Here is a 21,644-nt window from a genome sequence, read left to right as displayed (position 1 = left end):
TATTTATAGGGGTTATTATAGCACAATTCTATAATAAGCGGGTTATTATAGAAACCCCCTGGACCTCACTTATTTTCAAAGCCTGGCTACGGCCATGGATACCATCTATACAAGTTTTTTGTAAATCTTCTGAAGACTGTTTAATTTGTAAATCCACACTTCTCATCATGTTGTCTGATAATGTTCCCAGTGCAAATGCTTCTCCTGTAAGAATGAAATGACAAGTGGACACACCAAGTGCACTGGCAGCGGGAAAAGATATCACATGCATTGTATTTCTGGTAAGTGAGCAGAATATGTGATCATTCAAGTCTAGCTGGCTAGTGAAGTCATGGCTTTTTTTTTAAACATTAATTCATCGAATTGTTATATCAGTTATATCAGTTTACATTTTTAAGAGCATGGCCAAGAAAAATAAGCCATTAACCTCATAAGAAGTCAGTACAGCATTAGAATGATTAAACTGATTCAAAGAGAAAGATTTGCTTTAACAGAAACTCGATTATTTGCTCCTCCCTCCCATTAAAGCTGCAGGTATTGATGCTCCACCAGTAACAGATTTCAGTGCTGCATTTCCAGCAGCCGCTGCTCCTGCCATTAAAGCTTCAGATAGTGTCTCTCCTTTAACAACAGAGGTCAGAGCTGCGCCTCCTGCAGCTGCTGCTCCTGAGATCAAAACTGGACCAAGTGTCCCTCCACCAACTGCAACTGCTGCTGCAGCTCCTGCACCCACTACTACACCTGTTCCCATTAAGGCCACCTTATTCACCAGCCTATTTCTTTCCTCTTCTCTTATCTTTTCCCGCTCTTTCAACTTCTGTCTCTCCTCTTCTTCTCTCTTCTTTTTCTCTTCTTCCCAGATTTTTATCTGAGCTTCCTGGTACATCTCATTAATGTAATGCTCTCCTCCATTCTCCTTCACCATTCTGTCGATCTTCTCCAGCAGTTCAGTGACCTGTGATCGTTTGTCTTTTTTTTTGTTATTGAACACATGATAACCTCCTTTACACTGTTTAACTAGCTCTCCAATCTGCTTGTTTTTGGTCAGAAACTTTTCTATGGTTATTTCTAACTGATCTCCTCTAGTGAACAGAACGATGGTGTAACTTGCAGCTTCTTCTCCAAAGTTCTTCTGAATCCACTTGACTGTGTTTTTCTCTTCGTCTGTGAATCTCACGTCCAGTCTGATGACCAGCAGAAACACATGAGGACCAGGAGCAGACATTTCTACACACTTCACTAATTCCTTCTTCAGTTGTTCTTCACTGATTGATGTATCAGACAGTCCTGGAGTGTCGATCACTGAGATGTTTCTACCTTCTACTGTCTGCTGATGCCTTTGGCATTTCAAAGTCACAGATTCAGTAGAAATTTCTTCTTTAAAAGTTTTCTGTCCCAGGATGGTGTTTCCTGATGCACTCTTTCCAGCTCCAGTTTTCCCCACCATCACGATCCTGAGATCTGTGCACTTGCCAGGTTTTGTGTGTTTGCTCTGGATGCACTCTGAGACTGAGGCCCAGATCGTTTTAGAGCAGAAAAAAAAGACACAAGTTTAATTCTTCAGAAGTACTGTATGTCATGATATTTGGGAAAACTGTAATAAAACTGTTCTCACCTGTTTGGGTTGGATGTTGTTCTGTCTCTGTCTGTTGTTTCTTCTGGTCACATTTTTTTCTTCTGTATTCTTCTGGTTTCTGGACTGTATTTGTTTCTCCCTTGTGTTCAAAGTAGTTTCTCAGTGATTTTGCTGATGGTTTGACCACCTCTTCTTCATCATCCTTGTTTTCTTGTGGATCTCTAGAGTGTATGTCTACATTTAATTCAGTTCTCTCAATTTTTGTCACATGAGAAATAAAATCTTTCTTTTCAGTCACAACATTTGCTGTGGCCTTTTCTTTTACAGTGTACATGTTACTCGACTCCCGCACTATCATCTGCTCTTGTTTAGTTGCTTGAACTTTTATTTCGTTCTCTTGTTTCATGTTTCCTTTTCTGTAGTTTATTGGAACTCTTAAATAAATGCCAATGTCGTAATTCTGGCCATCATTTTGTTTGATGATTTCATCAATCCTCTCTAGAAGTTTTGTGATGTGAGTTGGAATAATGTCATTTTTACTGTTGAATGCATGATACTGTCCTCTGCAGTGACCTACTAGCTCCTGAAACCTTCTACTATCTATAAGAAGCTTCCATTGTCTATTTGGAATTTTTTCTCTTCCAATGAACAGCACCATTGTGAACTTCAAAGCCTGAGCTCCAAAGTTCTCCTGAACTTGCTCCACGAGGTTCCTCTGTTCCTCTCTGAAGGTCTTCAGGTTGATGACGAGCAGGAACAGGTGAGGACCAGGATAACAGAGGAACATACTCTTCATCATCTCATTCTTCATCTCTTCATCAGTCAGTTGAGTGTTGAAGAATCCTGGTGTGTCGATGATGGAGATGTCTCTGTCTTCTACTTTTCCTGTCTGTTTCTCACTCTCTCTGGTTCTGCTCTCTTTAAATGCCTCTCGACCCAGTATTGCATTTGCTGTTAAACTCTTTCCAGCTCCAGAGACTCCCAGCAGCACAATCCTCAGCTCCTGTGAATCACCTGTGAAAAAGATCATGGCATTAGCTGGAGCTCTAGATGATTTTTATTCCCAGGTATTTTCTTTGTAATTTAACCAGATACATTTATTCATGTACTGTGTCAGTGTTCACACAGAAGGGACGAAAAAACAAAAATTAATTAACTACCTAAATAAATAAACTTAACTGTCTTGATAACTAGCTAAAACTAACAAGCTAATCAACATTGCAACCAAAGAACTTGTTTAACAATTCAACTAACTCACTAGCTAAATAATTAACTAGCAAGATAGCTAACTTAATAAAAAAATATATATATTTATATATATATATATATATATCCCATTATAATACAATAAGTACCCAGTACGTAGTGTAAAAGCATACTGCATCACTTGTGGTTCTTATGAAATACTAACAGTATAAATACTTTTCATTTTCCATGTCATTATCTCCGTATCCTTTAAACATTGCACATTGTTTCAATTTACCTACACGTACATACAGCTGTAAATTATGCTTATGCTGAAAATTTGCCACTTAATTTCAGAATATGTGCCCTTTAGTTATAAAATTCTTACAGTATGAATGCTTTAGAATTTGGCAGGTTATTATCCCCTTATTCTCCAAACGTTGCATATTGTTCCCTTACACCTAATCTATAGTTACAAATAGGTACGCTGTAAATTCTAAATAGATTATATAATGGATTGCTATTTTTAACTTTTCATGTTAGTGGCGTGTGAGTGCAGATATTATGCATGACTGACTGTAAACCAACATTTGACCGGCTGTGTCACATTCCTTTTGTTTAAACGACACAGAATACAGATGACAACTTTCACTATCACAACATCATACTGTATGTTAAACATGGTACTCTGACTTGTACTATATTTTAGAAAAGGTATTAAGAGACATCCACATTCTAAATGTACTCAATGAAGGTTGTAACATGGGCACTCGATACTGAACATTAGCTTCATTATTTACATTCTGATTTGCTTAGTGCTGTCAACTACCAGAAACTGAAAGCACAGTATAAAATACATTTCATCAGTATGGCATCTACATTGTATTCTGTGAGTATCAAATCAGGTTATTTTATTTAGACTGACCTTTATATGCTGATGCCATTATGTATCTTGTCGTTTGTTTTTGTAATTCAAAGTCTCTCCGTATTTGTCCGTGTGAACCTGGAACAAGAAATGAGTCTACACTTCCTCATACTCTAAAACAAATATCAGCGTCACCCATTGTGACACCTGAAAGTATAGCTTGCAGCACTGCTGTATGTTCTTTTGTCTGTGACCCACCCATGTTTACTTAAGACTTACTTTCTGATTAGTGTTGTCAACTACCAGAAGCAGGAAGCACAGTACATAATTCATTTCTCTGAATGATATTAAACTAGCTGTATTCTGTGAGTATTACATTAGACTGACCTTTATATGCTGATGCCATTATATCACGGTTTCTCTTTGTCGTTTACAGTCCCTCCATCTTTATCTGTGTGAAACTAACACAAGACGTCTGTCTCTGACTCCAGATATAATCCAAAATATTTGTGACCGCCCAGTGGCTGCTTTCTGACACCTGAACCTGTTCGTGGCCTACCAATGTTTGCTTGGTCAGATTAATCTGTTTCCAAGGTCATGTATCAGACCAAAGGTAGAATAATTATGTATCTCCCAAGAACAGGTAGAAATACATATACAAATGTGGAGAGAGAGAGAGAAAAAAAAGAAATATATAATCACTTTTAAATCATAGTAATTCAAAGTTGCTTGTGTCTTGCAATAATATAAGATAAAAATTCAAAGATAAGATGTATTTTCTCTTCTTTAACCCTTTCACAAGTAAAGCCTGGTTCACACGGGACGATTTTAAAATTGTCGGCCGATTATCCAAACCTGAGAGACCCCACACACGGCGATAAAAAATCACGGGTCTAACAGTTTTGGTCGTACAGTGTGTGGTGTGCAGCCACACGGCAAAATCAACACATCACACACGAACCGATTTGACTCCCGAGCATTCCCAGGTCAGACGGGAAATCTCGCAAAATCCCTCGAGATCAAACGTGACTTCAGAGTAAACAATCATGGCGGACGAAGAGGATGCAGTGGCCATAGTTTGTGCTTTGTTTGTAACCGAAAAAAACATAAGAAAAACAAGAAAAGGCGATGGTGAAAGAAGTGGAGACAAAGTCCTCCATCTCCGACGTCCACCGGACTTTCTGGTGCGCCATGCCACAGGCTGTTTTGATTTTGTTTCCCGGTACTTCCTCGCCGCCTCGTCACCTCGCTTTCTGATTGGCTACACGCCACAGTCCACCGGCTGCGTGATCGTTTGTCCTCGGTGGACACCACACATGAGAAGAAATCGGGCCAAATAAATCCAACATGTTGGATATCCCCGATTTGAGATCGGAGCGGTCCCGACGTCCTTCCGAGCAGAGGAGAGCAGTCTTAACACACCACACACGGCAGGAATATCTGATCAGATTATTTTACGATAATCGGAGCATCCTTAAGATTGTCGGAAGGTGTCAATCAGGGCTAAAATTGGCCTAATTATCCTGCCGTGTGAACCAGGCTTAAATTTAAAATATTCTAGCTGACTTATGTAGTTCAAATAGATGAGCAGTCAACCCCAATACAATACTCCAAAACATCAGTAATGTGAACAGATTTAATAATTGATGCTTATTTGCAGCTTTTCAGGACAGTTAACTTTGTGAGAAAAGATGTATGAACACATACTGAACATAACCCTAACCCTACCAGTACAAAATGTTTACTGTTTTCTTTCTCTCTTTTATATTCTCTTTTTAATTTCTTGTGGGAATACTAGTTTTTTTGTAGCTCATGTGAGGTCTGTTAGGTTGTTAATCTACACTTCTCATCATGTTGTCAGAGCTGATAATGCTCAGCCAAATGTTTTCTGTCTACATTTTTCATTTGTTTAAAAGAAAAGGTGTGGCATAAGCAAGTCATTCACCTCAGAAGAAGTCAGTGTAGCATTAGTATTAGAATGATTGTGAAACTGATAGTTCAAGAAAAACAGATGCTTTAACTGAAACTTGATTTCTTGCTCCGGTCTGCGTGACAAAACTGAAAAAACATGACCATCTCTTCAATATCACAACTCAGAATATGTCATTTCCATAACTAAAATACACATCCCTTATGAAAATTAACCAGTTTTACTTTTACAAAAAAATGGGTGGGATTGGACAGTAATGGTCAACCATTTAGGTCGCTGTGTTTTTGCCAAGTAACAAGACCTGTAGTAAGTAACAAGTAACAAGACAAGGTCCTGTATCAAAATTATGGTCCAAAAATAACCAAATCCATACCCCTAAACATAACCCCACCCATCAATTATTCATATCAGAGAGAAATGAATAACAAGGGCGTAGAAGCATCTAACATCTGACTGTAAGCTTAAAACTGGCATTTCTTGAAGATGCATCCCTCAGATCTGATTGGTTGAATGGGATGTTGTACTTGCTGTGAAATCACATTCAACAAAGATTCAGCAGGAGCAGGATTTAGAAAACTTATTGTCAACTACAAGAAACAAAAAACACAGTTTATAATTCATTTCTCTTTTTCTTATATGAGCATTTCTCCCGGAAAATTGTGCCTGCGCACACGTTGACCAGAGGAGAGTGAGACCGCGCATATCAATGCGCTTCAAAATCATCCGCAGCGCTGCATAGGATTTTTTCGAGAATGTCTCCAAATAAGTGCATTTTTTTGGATGTGAGGGAAAGTTTACCGTGTTCAGCTTCTCAAAGAACCCAGTGTTACAGGAACAGTGGATGCAGTGTGTTTTTCCGGGGCAGCAACGGAGTGTATCAAGTGCCTTTGTGTGTTCTGTTCATTTGAGTGACGAATGTTTTATAAACAAGGCCCAAGTCGATGCTGGGTTTGCACATCGTGTGCTATTAAAACATGGAGCCGTCCCTGTGATAAGAGACCCCATTCATGTAAGTACAACTGCATCAGATTTCTGTATTTTGTTGGAAATCAGCACTTAGGTGAATATATGTTCATAACAACACGAAACATCAGTATTATAGCTCCGCTCACGGCACGCCTCCAGGAGCTAGGCTTTTTTCGGAAAGAATCGGAAAGCTGTATTTTTCTTAATAAATATGATAAAACTAAAGACTTTTGGATATATGAATGATGCAGTGCTACTCTATAAGTATTCAAGATTAACATGAGATTAGGTGAAACTCTGTATGTACCCTTTAAACTCGCTATGTTTTGTGAGTATCACATTCATTTATTTCATTTAGACTTACCTTTCATTAGGCCTATGTGTTGATGACAATTTATCCATGCGGTTTGTTTTTGTCGTTCAAAGTGGCCAACCTATGTTTATTTAGTCTTGTCCATTTGTGTGTTATATTAGTACACTGTAAGATAAAATGTCAACAAACAGATTCACATCTTTGGAATAGTGACAAATTGGAAGGAAAATATTTAGGATTGATAATCAGAATAATGTCGAGTAGCATGTGAATGTTATTGGAAAAGGTCACATATTCAACCTTTACAGTAAGTTCTTACAATGATAATAGTTTTGAATTTGCTGAATAGTGTCTATGACTCCATACTGCCACCTACTGCTTTGGTGTGAACAGAAAAACATATGTCTAGTTGCAATGTGGTTTTCTAATGAATATACAGTACACTGTATGTAGTAGTGTGCGTGTATATGTTTGCATGACTGCCTCTGTAAGTGTGTGTGTAGGTGTTTGCATAAGTGCGTTCTGTATTTATGCTGTGTGTGTGTGTGTGTGTGTGTGTGTGTGTGTGTGTGTGTGTGTGTGTGTGTGGAGATAATTATGAGATGATATTTTCTGGCACTCAGATGCTGATTTACTCCCACTCATAAGAACAAAGAGAGTGTTTCTACAAACACAGATGAGAGTCCAACAACAGCACAACACTCACACAGACGCTCCTCAGACACTGTAAGTACTGAAGAAACTTCTTCTTGTGAAGTCATTTCTTTGAATTATACCTCTGAAGTGTTTATATATATATATATATATATATATATATATATATATTGCTGTTATTTTTGCTGTTAATTTTAGTAATAGAGTTCATACAGAAGGCTTTTGTTTCTTAAAAGGTGAAAAGATTTTGGTAACACTTCACAATAAAGATTCATTTGTAAACATTAGTTATTCAAATGTTGTTAACAATTACAAAGACTTCAAAAGCATTTATTCTGAATTAATTTTAATTAATGGCAATTGTATTATTTACTAACACATTCTTAAAATCAAAAGTTGTATCTGTTAATATTATTTAATATAACATGAATTAACAATGTTTTATTTTATTGACTGAGATTCACAAATGTTACATAAACATTGAAATAAATGTATTATTGATAGTTAATGCATTAACTAGTGTGTTAACTAATGGAACTTTAAGAGTTACTGAACAGTAGTTTACTTGAGCAGTTTCTTGTTTAACTGTCATAGTGAAATTCATAATTTTCAAATTAATAATGTAATAATGTTAGTGGCTATGATGTTTGTATTTAATAGAAATATTCACTCTAGTAAATAATTATTATGCAAAAATTAATAATGCATACATTTGTATGTATGTATTAAATTAAAATATTTACAACAGTGGTGATGTTGGACAATTTTATTGTTATTATGAAAATAGTTGTTATCTAAATTAATGCAAAACTTAACAGTAAGGCAATAACACTTAGAATCTATTGTTTATTCATTTCTTTTTAGATCACTATATAAATGTGCATTATATAAATAAAATAAATATTTCAAAAATATTTAAAAATGTAATTTATTTTCTGAAACGGCACTGCAGACATAAAAAATGTCATTTTTATTTATTTATTTATTTATTTTTCATTAAGGGAGGACCATAAAACTTTTTTTTTTTCCAAACCTAATTGAGGATGTAAAATTACAATTAAAATCAATCGATCAATCATTCCTGTGTTCAAAACTGCATTGTCTTCTGCAGAGTGAATAAATCATTGGTTGGCGATCAGTCATGGCAAACACAGGTCTTCAGGTGATGGGTCTGGTCCTGGGCGTGGCAGGCTGGGCGTTCGGGATCCTGGTGTGCGTCGCCCCCTGGTGGCGTGTGTCAGCGTTCGTGGGGGACGAGCTGGTGGTGTCTCAGGTGCTGTGGGAGGGGCTGTGGATGACGTGTCTGTCGCAGTGGGGCCGTCTGCAGTGTAAAGTCTATGACTCCGGCCTCGCCCTCTCAGGCTCCGCCCAGATGTGCCGCGCCCTGTGTGTGCTGTCGCTGCTCCTGTGTCTGCTGGCACTCATGCTCAGCGTGACCGGGCTCAAGTGCACGCGCTGCCTGGGGGACGCGCACGAGACCAAAGCTCGACTGGGGCAGGTCGGCGCCGCACTCTTCCTCGCAGCTGCGCTTTTCTTCCTTTTGCCGGTGTGTTGGACCGCGTATGTCGTGATACGAGATTTCTACGACCCGAATGTCGCCGCACCACTGAAACGTGAACTCGGACCTGCGCTCTACCTGGGATGGGGCGTGACTGTGCTGATGCTGGTGGGCGGGGCTTTGTTGTATTTAGGCTCCGCCTCCCCTGGTGTTCCAGCTGTGCCTGTTTTCGGAAAAGGCGCCAAAGGAAACCCTCCTTCCACAGCAGAGAGCAAACCGGAGAAGGTCTTTGTGTAAGAGAGCGTAAAAGACATCAGCCTGGATAAACTGTTCAAGTGCTCTCCTTTAATCTGCAGAAATATTATCATTTACTCACTGTTACATTGTGCAAAAACTGTATGGGGTAATTTTTTTCTGTGTAACACAAAATGAGAATTTGCATAATTATAGCTTTCTTGTTTCTTCTTTATTATCCATTTTCATAGACATTTGTATCTGGTTTTCCATATGGCACATTATAAACATACAGTACAGCTTATTCACAACACAGAAAGAGTTATAGATGATGTTATGATACTTTTGTGACACTTTCAAAATTGAAACTCGACAACTTGTCTTAATGTGGAAAAGAGCTGTCTGGTGCTTTTCATGTGCTAGAATGAAACAACATTGGGTTAGAACAACTTGAAGGTGACTGACGTCATTTTGTTTTCAGAAAGTCCATTTGGATTAAGAAACCTGAATCCACCATACACTGAATTGTGTATCTGAATACATTTACAAGACTTTAGAAGCTTATTTTGATTTCTGAAGGATTTTGTGTGTGTTATATGAAGGTCAGTAATTAGGTTTTTCGGAATTGGTTGTTGAATCACTGCCCCTCTTATTGTTTTTGTCGTTCTTCAATTCCCAGTATAATAAATGATTATATCTCATGTGATTTATTTATTGATGTGTTATGGTGCATTATTTGTCTAATGAACGTAATAGAATAATGTGGGTTGGCTGCATGTTAATGTGTACAACAGCAGAACACAGGACCGGGACCGTACACAGAGTGTCCTCTGTTGCTCTGATGATGTCATCGTGCTGGAGGACGTGTGGAATATGAGCTCGTGTCCCACAGAACTCCTTCAGAAGCCCTGCATGAAAACAGACCATCAGAGGAGGAGGAATTCAGTCCTACAGATGCATTAGTGACTCCTGCAGGCATGTTTGTTGGCTCTAAAGCCGGTTCATATGTTACTACAGTAGATGATTCAGCCACAGTAACTCTATTACTGCAACTGTCCACTAGAAGACAGTCAAACCCAAGCCTCCAAGATCCCACACTCTCAAAAAATAAAGATGTTGATGGTTCCATGAGGAACCTTATATATAGAACATTTCCAGTCCACAAAAGGTTCTTTATATTATGAGAATGTTCTTTCAGTGAACAGTATCCATTGAGATGTATATATATATATATATATATATGTAAATACAAGAGGCAACGATTTTTGATTTTTACTGCAACAGAGTTTTTTCTTCTTCACAGATTATCTTAATCTTTATTTCTTATTGTAATAAAAACATTAACACAAAAAGAGTAAAAAGTCCCAGTTAAATATTAAAGATCATTATTACCTATTGACTAGTTTATGTAGGCTATATCTCGTTCGAAGTTGTTTTGTGGGGCAAAAATTGTGGGCCATATAATATTAATGGGTACTTTTGTTGTTGCTGTTGTTATTTTTTTCCCGCCCTTTTACAATATTCTCAAAGCATCAGTGCAGATAATAGATGCATTAAAACTGAAGAGACCGACTTACAGACAGACAAAGATTATTTTGATATTACATGTGTTTGTTATGTCACGACTGGCTCAAAGCCATGACAAATAAGTGGAGGACTTAATATAGGTTGGTAAGGTTGCAACAAGTTTTTATTAATATAAGTAACTAAATAGGTAAAACGGGAAATCAGTTAAAGTAACAATCAATTCCTGTCTGACAACCAATGTTAAAATGTCAGACAGAACCAAACTCAAAATAAATACAAAAGAAAACATAATCTAAACAAACAGAAACCAAACACAAAATGAACAGGATAAAACAAGTCTCACACATCTCTCAGCACTGGAGCTCTCCGAAGCATCCCTCAACATTCTCAAAGCCTATCGTCTAGATGGAAATAGGGGTCCACGCGCACCCCCCGGCTTTTTATGCCACCTGATTTTTTAAAATCCTTAAAGTATCTATTTTCATAGTCTGCCAGGTACCAAGCTGAAATAATGTCCCAAAGGGTTCTTTTTTAACCCTTTGCTGCACCTGACTGGAACCCGAAAAATTAAAAAATTATATAGAAAGTGGCGTAACATTAAACAACATACAGAGACAAATGAACACATTTTCCCATACAATTCTGACCCCAGGAATTTAATGGAATGGTTATTTTTGTCATTTGACAACATATTGACCTTATTTCTGGACAAAAATAGCAAAAAATGGCCAAAGAAGTGTAGAGGATCAACGATTTTTTTATTTTCTCAAGCGCATAGGGTGACTTTTTTTCCACAACATGTTATTTATTTATCATTCAAGTGTCTATTTTAAGATTAAATTGGGTACCAAGCTTAAATAATGTCCAAAATGCTTTATTTTTAACCCTTTGCACCAAACCCGAAAAATCTAAATATGATATAAAGTGGCATAACTTTTGATGTAAACAACTCACAGAGACAAATGGACACATTTTTCAATACAATTCTGACCCCAGAAATTGTTATTTGTCATGTTTTACAACATCTTGACCATCTGTAGTCAAAAAGAGCAAAAAAATCTAATTTGACAGCGTTTTTATTATACTTAGCAGCCTGAAATAGGGTTTATTTTAACCTTTTACTTCACCTATCCTGAACCTGAAGATATTTAAAATAGTTTTACTTTTGAAGTAAACAAAACAAAGCAAATTAACTTAAATTAAAATTTGATTTTTGGGGCTTTGCAGGTGGTGGTCGTCGGTTCGTACCTGCAGATCGCCATCTCCCACTGCTCTCTCTTTTGGAAAAATTTCAGTAAGTATTTGAAACTATAATTAAGATATACCTTTGTAGTCATAGCTTAAAGTGATTTTTCAACAGTTTTTACTATAATCACAGGCTTTCGGAAATCGAATCTGTATTCTTGACTAGCAGTGTTGGTAGCGTAGTTGGTAGCTACTAGCTAAAGTTTTTTTTTTTCATTTTCAGGCTCAATTCATACATACTTACCAAGGGGAAAATTAAACATTGTAACACAGCTGAAGTGCCTCCAAAGAGGATTCGTTCCCTAACATGTATTTTAGAGTTTCAGAGTTGAAAACACAAGGAACCAGCCTGGGAAGTTATTGAACCTAGGGCACAGGAATTAAAGAAAGAGGCTCTTTATCGCAAGGTGCAGGGCAAGGACCTTTTGCAATGGAAGCTAAGTATCATCCATCATGCAAAAACAACTTCAACACAGAGTACCAAACCCATGAGCGTGGAAGGTTGAACCCAGGCTGGTTCCTTGTGTTTTCAACTCTGAAACTTTGTAAGCTCTTCAGTCTTGCCCTTTAACTTGGATTTTGCTTTGTCACAGAAAATGCACTGATTGGGAAAAAAGAAGGAACACTTTCTAGGAGCTCCTTCAGATTGAACTGACAGTGATTTGACATGGCACAGAGAGTCCCTTTTCAAAGATAATGATTCACCAGATGTAGAAGCCTTTGACACTAGTAACCTATCTATTTTCCCTGTAAAGCTTTTATAGCAGTATTGGTGATAGCCAATTGTATCAAGACAAGTCCTCTAATTTCAATGGAATCTGTTCACAAATATCCTTCATGGGGTATGGTGAACTGACGTCTTCACAGAGTCTCATATCTCGTTTACTGTGTAGATACGCTTGACCCCCCCCCCCCCCCCAAACTACGCTACCAACACTGCTAGTCAAGAATACAGATTCGATTTCCGAAAGCCTGTGATTATAGTAAAAACTGTTGAAAAATCACTTTAAGCTATGACTACAAAGGTATATCTTAATTATAGTTTCAAATACTTACTGAAATTTTTCCAAAAGAGAGAGCAGTGGGAGATGGCGATCTGCAGGTACGAACCGACGACCACCACCTGCAAAGCCCCAAAAATCAAATACTTGCAGTTTATGCTCAGTCAACTTTTTGGATTTTTTCTGTAGTTTTTTATTTATTTATTTATTTATTTAATTTAAGTTAATTTGCTTTGTTTTGTTTACTTCAAAAGTAAAACTATTTTAAATATCTTCAGGTTCAGGATAGGTGAAGTAAAAGGTTAAAATAAACCCTATTTCAGGCTGCTAAGTATAATAAAAACGCTGTCAAATGAGATTTTTTTGCTCTTTTTGACTACAGATGGTCAAGATGTTGTAAAACATGACAAATAACAATTTCTGGGGTCAGAATTGTATTGAAAAATGTGTCCATTTGTCTCTGTGAGTTGTTTACATCAAAAGTTATGCCACTTTATATCATATTTAGATTTTTCGGGTTTGGTGCAAAGGGTTAAAAATAAAGCATTTTGGACATTATTTAAGCTTGGTACCCAATTTAATCTTAAAATAGACACTTGAATGATAAATAAATAACAGGTTGTGGGGAAAAAAAATCACCCTATGTGCTTCAGAAAACAAAAAAATAGTTGATTCTCTACACATCTTTGGCCATCTTTTGGTATTTTGGCCAGAAATAAGGTCAATATGTTGTCAAATGACAAAAATAACCATTCCATTAAATTCCTGGGGTCAGAATTGTATGGGAAAATGTGTTCATTTGTCTCTGTATGTTGTTTAATGTTATGCCACTTTCTATATAATTTTTTTTTTTCGGGTTCCAGTCGGGTGCAGCAAAGGGTTAAAAAAGAACCCTTTGGGACATTATTTCAGCTTGGTACCCCTATTTCCATCTAGACTACTAAGCTTATATACAGGTGAACATCATTCTCTTGATGGCCCTGCACAGGTGTAAATCATTCTCCTGATGAGTCTCCCAGCCAGACCCACCAGTCGACAACATCAGGCACAACCAGAGACTCGTCACAGTTATTATACATCATAAATGGACACTATAAAGAGATACTCATTCAGTCAGTTCGATAGGAATATATATTGTTCTCAGTGTTGGGGAGTAACTAGCTACATGTAACGGCGTTACATAATTTAATCACTAAATTAATGTAACTGTAGACTAATCAGTTACAGTTACTAAGAAAAAATGATTAATTAAATTACAGTAACTTTTGAAAATTTTAACGATTACAAAGGGGATTACATTTGAATATTTACACATCCTCATACAGCTTATTTCTTTCCCAAATTGCACTGAGACATATGGCCCATAATCTCCGCGACGCGGAAAACACAGTCTGGTTCGTAGAATCCAGTCATAAAAACGGAAATTCAGCCTAGCGCGGACGGAATATGACACATTTTGGAAGAATAAATCAAAAGTAGGTCAGTACACTTGAATCAAAACACGATATGGGAGTGTCTGTGAATATTAAGCCGCAAAATGACAATCTATGAATCCAGCACGTTCTGCGTGTCTGTGGAAACCTGGCACTGACTGGCCATCGGGAGAACCAGGACAATTCCCAGTCGCCTGGCAGATTTGGCCCGCTATTTTAATATTGTTATTGTATAATTGCACGCCAAATGTGCTAAAGCGATTATTTCCGAATCCGCCATTCGATAATTAGCCTAAATCTCTAATAAATCATGGATCGGTTAGTCGTGACTGGCAATGGTTGGGCGCACACGCTCTCCGTGCCTCCGACAAACGGTTAGGATCAGACTCCGAGTAATCAATGCAAGAGAGAGAGAGAGAATAGAGTGGACTGTGTAAGCGCACAGCTGGAGCAGAGAAGCGACACTTCTGTTCAGGGTTTCAGGTGCAGGTCAGTTTCATCTGTAAATATGCTAATGTAGTTTTGTCTTTGTTTACTTAGTCAAGCAGCAGCACATTGCTCGCAATCACTCAAAATACTGTATAAACAACATCATTAATATCTATTGTAATGTTACAGTAGTAATTTAGCAGACAAATGATCATATTTTATCATAGGTTTAGGGGGAGCTAATGCAGACAAAAACACAACCCTTAGGAAAATTAATGTAGCCTATGGTATGACACTAATCATAGTTTAGTGAAAAAAATATAGATATGTCCGCAACACTGCTTCTAACTCCCATGTTTAGCAGTGTTGCGGACATTATTAATTTTTCACTTCAGTAGTTTCTTTTGTCCTGCACCTGCCAGAAGGTGGGATGTGCACACAATTACTTATTTAACACTAACCGCGGAGTTTAATCATGGAATTAGTAGTAAAAATAAATACAAGTGGTAATTAATTTGCCAAAAAACTAAAATGCACTTACAAAACATGGTAAAAGTAAAAAAAAAAAATCTTCAGTATTAAAGTCATGAGAGGATGGATGGATAATAGAAGTGAAGGTGCAGTTCAGGAGAGAACTCTAAATTATATTGCATTTCCCAGCCTAAGGATTTAAATCTTTTTCATGTCAGGTCCATACACAAAATAGGGTTGTCCATGTTTCAGAATGTGTTGTGGGTGTATGAGTGTGAGATTTCCCAGCCTAATTTTTGAACACAAACATAATCTCTAGAACTGCTGTGTGTCCCTTCATGAGCATTTTACTTATTTTGAGAAACTATCATCATACAAAGAGACAGCAGTGTTTCAAAGACACCAACATTTCAGGAGTTTAGTACACAAAATAGGACACATGCTTATTAGATAACCGTGTTTGAGTTGATGTATATGCTTGTATTTTTTCATTAACAATTTTTTCCCCAAACCATTGTTAGATTACAGTGTTTCCTGTATGCAAAGATTTGGTTTCAAAAACATTATCTATAAACTATTTCTTTAGATTTTAAATCTGCATTGAACTTCAGATCAATCTCAAAGTAAAATGCAGTACTAATGTGATTTTGTGGTGGATGTGGTCAAATGTGATCATCTTAATTCAAGTGATGAAGGATGGTGGAAGTCTGACAGTATTGAGCACTACTTTAAGGTTAAACCTGCATGGTTTAAATGTTTGAAAATGACTTACAGTTGCAAAAAAACATTCATTAGAAATTTAGAAAAGTAATCCAAAAGTAATTAGTTACATTACTTTATTAAAGTAATTTAAAAAGTTACACTACTATTACATTTTAAATAGGGTAACTTGTAATCTGTAACCTATTACATTTCCAAAGTAATCTTCCCAACACTGATTGTTCTCAAGAACAAACGTGTATTGTCTAGCTAAACATGTTCACCCAGCAGCTCATATGTTTCAGTGAAGTGGCACTGGAAGCTGCGCGAGAATGAGGAAGTGTTTGGTCTTAAAGTGGCAGAGCTGTAATTCCGCGCTCTCTGTCTAATATTCCAGAGGTACTGTCTCTTTAAGAGTCCAGAGCTGCTCGTTCTCAATGAACGCCGAGCAGTCGGATGCACGAGTTTCTCTTGTGTGCACTGTGATGTGTGTGTGTCGATAAGAGGTGTATCCGACCGATGCAACGGGAGGCCGTACCAGATTCCGCGCGAGCAATTGGCTGCTCGTGAACTTTGTTTATCCGCGCACCCCGGTCGCGCACGCCACGCACTCAGGATGTCTCGCGGTCTTCGGAATAACCGGTAGATTAGCGAGATCATCCACACACGCAGTCTGCAGTGTGCAGTGCGCAGGTCAGGATAGAGCGCGTCGCGTGCAACCACACAGTCCGTGAGAGAGAGAAATTAACGGTAACCGGAGAGATGACGGAGAAACGGATGTCGCGCTGGTACTTCGGTGGGATCGCGTCGTGCGGAGCCGCCTGCTGCACGCACCCGCTGGACCTGGTCAAGGTGAGACGCGCACGTGGACGCGCTCAGCACGCTCTCGAGGGCTGATGTTTGAGTGGCCTCTTCTTCATCTTCATCTTCTCAGCCGCCAGCACAGCTCGTGTGTTTGAGTTTGAGGAAGCTGAATCAAGGAAAAGGTCCTAAATTAGACAATTCATAAACATGTTACAGGGCAGGCTGCTCTTTTATTGAAATATTACTCTCATGATTAGTAAGAGAGCAATAAATCTCGTCTAGACCGATAATCCCGATAATATTCACCCAATTTAACACTATTAAAATAACAATGCTTGTAATTTCTAAATTTTCAAAACCTACTGACAAACTGTTATACATATACTATGCTAAAAAAAAGCAATAATATTAGTCTATTTTAAGAATATCAACATACTAAACCTTAAGATACAAGTCTCTTCCAAAAGCCAAGTAAAATGTGACGAATATTTTATCATAACTTGAACGTGACCATTTTGATTACGTCATCCTAATATTACTGAAAGGCTTGTGAAATCATTTTGAATATTGTTGGCCATTCAGCATAATATTAGCTACTGGAAATAAGTGTGTCTGTTCCAGATTATGATTAATATTTTTAAGTGATAAATCAGATTATTAGTTTGTCTATTCCTAACAGCCTTGTTAAATTACAGTGAGTATTATACATCCAGGAGTAAAATGAGATGTTCGGCCATTTTAATATCTGCATATAAATCCTTGTAAGAAGTTTGTTCCCAAATCCACCACCTTGTCAAATATTGTATTGTGTAAAATAAGTCTTAATTTAATGCAATTTTAATGCAAATGAGTGGAACCACATTATTACTGGACAGAGGTCACTTTCTAAAGTCCTGAGACCGCTCTGAAGGACACCACAGACCTGAACGCTCTCTAGTTCACAGAAACAAACACAGACGTGGTCTTCTGAGAGAGCGGGACGGGTGATAGTGAAGTGCTTCATGCGTCCTCTACAGGAGATCTTGTGACTGTCCTGAGTGTGGTGTGTTCATGTTCAAGGCCAGAGGGATTTCAGGAAATCAGTTACACACGTGTGCGGTCCTCTCTGTGTGTGTGTGTGTGTGTGTGTGTGTGTCCAGTCGGTTCCGGTTTGGTGGACTTTGATTATCTTGTGTCTCTGTTTGTCCTCCAGTGCCCCTCTGCTCTTAAGGGTGTAGTTGTACTTTGTTTTTCTCTCACAGAGACGAGTATCCGGTGGCCTGAATGAATGAGACACGGATGAATGAGTTCAGAGAATGATTTCCTAAACGATCAGTTCTCTGATCGCTGAGAGACGCTCGTCCTCTTCACTTTCTCTGTGTTCTCGTGTTTATCTGTGATGATAACAGGCTGAATTATCTCAGGTTTGTCTGCTCTCCACTAAAACAAGAGCCACAGATAAGCGGCATAATACCACACACACACACACACACACACTTCTGAAGAGCTGCTTGACGTGAAGGTCACCGGCTGGCCTTCAGAGATCTGTGTTTAATGAGAATCCAGACAGTGCATTATTAAACTATCACAGTCTCTGAACAGACAGACATGGGGAGTTATTGTCGGCCTCTGTTCAGACGTCCCACAGAGTGTGTGTGTGTGTGTGTGTGTGTGTGCGTGTGTGCTGTTGTGTCAACTTTAAGCTTTTGTTACAAATTGTTGCATGTTGCAACAGGTGTTTCATGCTCAAGTGAACATGGTATATTCATCAAGGCTGCCTTATACTGATCAGAAGTGGATGTTTTCTGCAGATGTCCTCGTATCGCTGGTGTGATGGTGGTGTTAATGATGCTGGTGTTGACAGGTGCACCTGCAGACGCAGCAGGAGGTGAAGATGAGGATGCTGGGCATGGCGATGCATGTGGTGAAGAACGACGGTGTGCTGGCGCTCTACAACGGCCTCAGCGCCTCGCTCTGCAGACAGGTCAGATCCATGAGATCAGCATCAGACATGGGTTGAGGATGTGACTCGTGAAGAAGCACACACAAACCGCTCCACATGGCTGAGCTGCTGAAAATACATCGTCATGCTTGAACTTGAAAAATAAATAAATATAAGCTGTCAAACCGCACCGATGACGCAATCTGATCTGCAGAACTGATTAAACGAACACCTTCACCGTGACACTGCACAAATTTGACCAATACACTTTTATGTTTTGATTTGTTTCAGTATTTTACAAAAAGAGAGGGAAACAGGTGGACATATTCTCCAGAGAAACTGTCAACGTTTTATGTAGCTAATGATATCAGTAAACAAATGCATTTCTAATGCAGCTGGTTACAATTTGAGTTTGTTTAACATCTTGAAAGCTGTGATGCCATGTAACAGAAATCTTTATTCAGCAAGTTTTCTTTATGAAAGTGGACGTTGTGACATTGCACATATATCAGCTCATATACAGCAGCTCTTCAGATAAAGTCCTCTCGAGCAATTAAGCAGATAAAGCGTGAGATTAAGATAGTGAGTGTTGAGTGGCTAATCATTGTTTAGGATCAGGTTTGAACACTGAAGATGATGAAATCCTGGTATAATGCTAACCAGTGTCTGTGTGTCTGTGCAGATGTCGTATTCTCTCACCAGGTTTGCCATCTATGAGACGGTCAGAGACGTGATGGGCAGCGGTGCTCAGGGACCCATGCCCTTCTATCAGAAAGTGCTGCTGGGCGCCTTCGGAGGTAACACACACAGGTTTATTATCTAACCTGCATTCAGGGTAGTGTTTGTTTGTTTTTGTTTTTTTTTTAGTTAAACTTCAAATAATTTTGTTTTGTGTTCTCTCTTTATTCATATGTATGAAGACTTCTGCCATGGAATAAAAAAAGAAAGTTAACTTTTTTTCAGAAATTGCAAGAAATAACCTTCAATTCTTGTTAGTCAGAGTCTTGTTAGTCAAGTCAGAATAACAAGATATAAACATTTGCTATTGCAAGAAATATTGTTTGATAAAAGGTGTGATTACCATTAAAATGTTTCATTTAATGTATATTTATAAAAAAAAAAAAGTGAGATGTTAATTCAGAATTGTTAGTTTGTTATATTTAATTCTTAGTTTATATCTTGCAGATGTGACTTTGTGAATTTTTTTCTCAGAATTGTGAGTTTATATGGAAATTCTTTTTATTTTAAATCTCAAAATTCTATTTTTTTAAGAACTATAAAAAAAAAAATCTGAATTGTGAGGAAAAAGTCCCAGTTACTTTATTTCTTCATAAAGCTGTCTATATAGTTTTTAATAATTTGTTAATTTCAGTTCTAGTTTGAGTTGTTGTACCTGTTTTATTTGAGTTAATGATGTTAACCCTAATGCATACATTGCTAAACACGTTTCGCGCTGTGCTCCACAGGCTTCACCGGCGGTTTCATCGGGACTCCGGCAGATTTGGTTAACGTTCGGTGTGTATTGTGGGGTTTGTGTTAGTGCTGTGTTTGTGTTTCTGTCTCGTCTGGCCCAGCGTGAGCGTTTGGTGTTGTTGATCTCCACAGGATGCAGAACGATATGAAGCTTCCTGCAGATCAGAGGAGAAAGTGAGTGAGTCTAGATCTAAAATCCCTCCGGACGCTCCTAACCTGAGTAATCTGAATCCCAACTGTGTCTCTCGCAGCTATAAACACGCGCTGGACGGACTCTTCCGGGTCTGGAGGGAAGGTGAAGACGTTTCAGGGTCTCTCTCAGTCTTGATCTTCTGTAGATGTCTGAATGTGTCTCTCTGAACACCTGTTTCTCTCAGAGGGCACCAGGAAGCTGTTCTCAGGAGCCACTATGGCGTCCAGCAGAGGAGCCCTGGTCACTGTCGGACAGGTGAGGAGCATTTTGGCTAATCAGATTTGATCAGGTTTGATTAAAGCCCTGAAGGTGTTCATGAGCGTGTCTCTCTGTGTCAGCTGGCGTGTTATGATCAGGCCAAGCAGCTGGTGTTGGGCACAGGACTCATGGGAGACAATATACTCACACACTTCCTGTCCAGCTTCATCGCTGTGAGTAACGAAGCCTCTGATTGGCCAATCAAAGAAAATTCTTCTTAACAGACCGTTAATGGACAACTAGTTTTTACTTTCTTTATGAGTGATTATTTGGTCGCAATTATTTAATATTTACTTAAGTGTAGCTGCATTATATATATATATATATATATTGTCATCAAATATATAACAATTTATATATAATATATATGTAATATGTATTTCTATTTTAATTTAATTATTCCTGTTTAAGTATATACATATATATTCTCTGTTCAGGGAGGTTGTGCGACGTTCCTCTGCCAGCCGCTGGATGTAATAAAGACGAGATTGATGAACTCTAAAGGAGAATACAGAGTGAGTTTCATCTCTCTCTCTCTAAACACTGTCTGCTCTTTATTGCTCATTTGTCAAATTCATGTTTGTATGTCAGGGTGTGATCCACTGCCTGAGTGAAACTGCCAAACTGGGACCACTGGCCTTCTACAAGGTACCAGACTTGATTTATTTTGCGTCATCTTTTTCATAACTGGTCATTTCTTTGACCATGTTTCCCTCCGTCCAATCACGTGACAGGGTTTAGTTCCCGCCGGGATCCGCTTGATTCCTCACACGGTCCTGACCTTCGTCTTCCTGGAGCAGCTGAAGAAATACTTCGGCATCCGGGTGGTCAGCTGAACTTTGACCTCTTGACCTTCTCCCTTTGGCCTCCTCTTGAAGCTGCACTCACTTCCACAATATTATTTCTGTGTAGTCTCTCACTACACACAGTGCTGCACACAACACAACATCACTGTCCGAGTGCCGAACC

The 21,644-nt window shown here is 38.3% G+C and overlaps 4 protein-coding genes across 4 annotated transcripts; 2 read left to right on the top strand and 2 right to left on the bottom strand.

Annotated features, from left to right (window-relative positions):
* Positions 1-502: 502 nt before the first annotated feature.
* Positions 503-1,484, bottom strand: LOC132141726 (GTPase IMAP family member 9-like). Its single transcript, XM_059551388.1, has one exon. It carries the CDS (start codon positions 1,445-1,447, stop codon positions 503-505), a length of 945 nt encoding a protein of 314 aa, XP_059407371.1. The 5' UTR covers positions 1,448-1,484.
* A 251-nt stretch (positions 1,485-1,735) lies between these two features.
* Positions 1,736-2,606, bottom strand: LOC132141725 (GTPase IMAP family member 4-like). The gene is made up of 2 exons (XM_059551387.1): positions 2,232-2,606; positions 1,736-1,810 (listed from the first exon to the last, which is right to left on the bottom strand). Exons 1-2 carry the CDS (start codon positions 2,604-2,606, stop codon positions 1,736-1,738), a joined length of 450 nt encoding a protein of 149 aa, XP_059407370.1.
* A 4,914-nt stretch (positions 2,607-7,520) lies between these two features.
* LOC132142049 (claudin-9-like) lies at positions 7,521-9,361 on the top strand. Its single transcript, XM_059551686.1, has 2 exons — positions 7,521-7,561; positions 8,601-9,361. The coding sequence occupies exon 2, from the start codon at positions 8,631-8,633 to the stop codon at positions 9,282-9,284; it is 654 nt and encodes a 217-aa protein (XP_059407669.1). The 5' UTR covers positions 7,521-7,561; positions 8,601-8,630; the 3' UTR covers positions 9,285-9,361.
* A 7,110-nt stretch (positions 9,362-16,471) lies between these two features.
* LOC132142854 (mitochondrial dicarboxylate carrier-like) lies at positions 16,472-21,644 on the top strand. Its single transcript, XM_059553033.1, has 11 exons — positions 16,472-16,878; positions 18,674-18,793; positions 19,434-19,548; positions 20,218-20,266; positions 20,357-20,398; positions 20,476-20,519; positions 20,602-20,672; positions 20,756-20,848; positions 21,113-21,190; positions 21,267-21,323; positions 21,410-21,644. The coding sequence occupies exons 1-11, from the start codon at positions 16,789-16,791 to the stop codon at positions 21,509-21,511; spliced, it is 861 nt and encodes a 286-aa protein (XP_059409016.1). The 5' UTR covers positions 16,472-16,788; the 3' UTR covers positions 21,512-21,644.

Source organism: Carassius carassius, chromosome 6 (genome assembly GCF_963082965.1).
Source record: "Carassius carassius chromosome 6, fCarCar2.1, whole genome shotgun sequence".
Taxonomy (NCBI): Eukaryota; Metazoa; Chordata; class Actinopteri; order Cypriniformes; family Cyprinidae; genus Carassius; species Carassius carassius.
This window is presented reverse-complemented; position numbering and strand designations above follow the sequence as displayed.

Coding starts and splice junctions, on each gene's coding strand:
- LOC132141726 (XM_059551388.1), bottom strand. CDS start 1,447: ATGGTGGGGAAAACTGGAGCTGGAAAGAGTGCATCAGGAAACACCATC.
- LOC132142049 (XM_059551686.1), top strand. CDS start 8,631: ATGGCAAACACAGGTCTTCAGGTGATGGGTCTGGTCCTGGGCGTGGCA.
- LOC132141725 (XM_059551387.1), bottom strand. CDS start 2,606: ATGATCTTTTTCACAGGTGATTCACAGGAGCTGAGGATTGTGCTGCTG. Junction 1,811..2,231: donor AGGCTTTGAAGTTCACAATG/GTGCTGTTCATT, acceptor AATTAAATGTAG/ACATACACTCTAGAGATCCA.
- LOC132142854 (XM_059553033.1), top strand. CDS start 16,789: ATGACGGAGAAACGGATGTCGCGCTGGTACTTCGGTGGGATCGCGTCG. Junction 20,520..20,601: donor CTTCCGGGTCTGGAGGGAAG/GTGAAGACGTTT, acceptor TGTTTCTCTCAG/AGGGCACCAGGAAGCTGTTC. Junction 20,849..21,112: donor TCCTGTCCAGCTTCATCGCT/GTGAGTAACGAA, acceptor TTCTCTGTTCAG/GGAGGTTGTGCGACGTTCCT.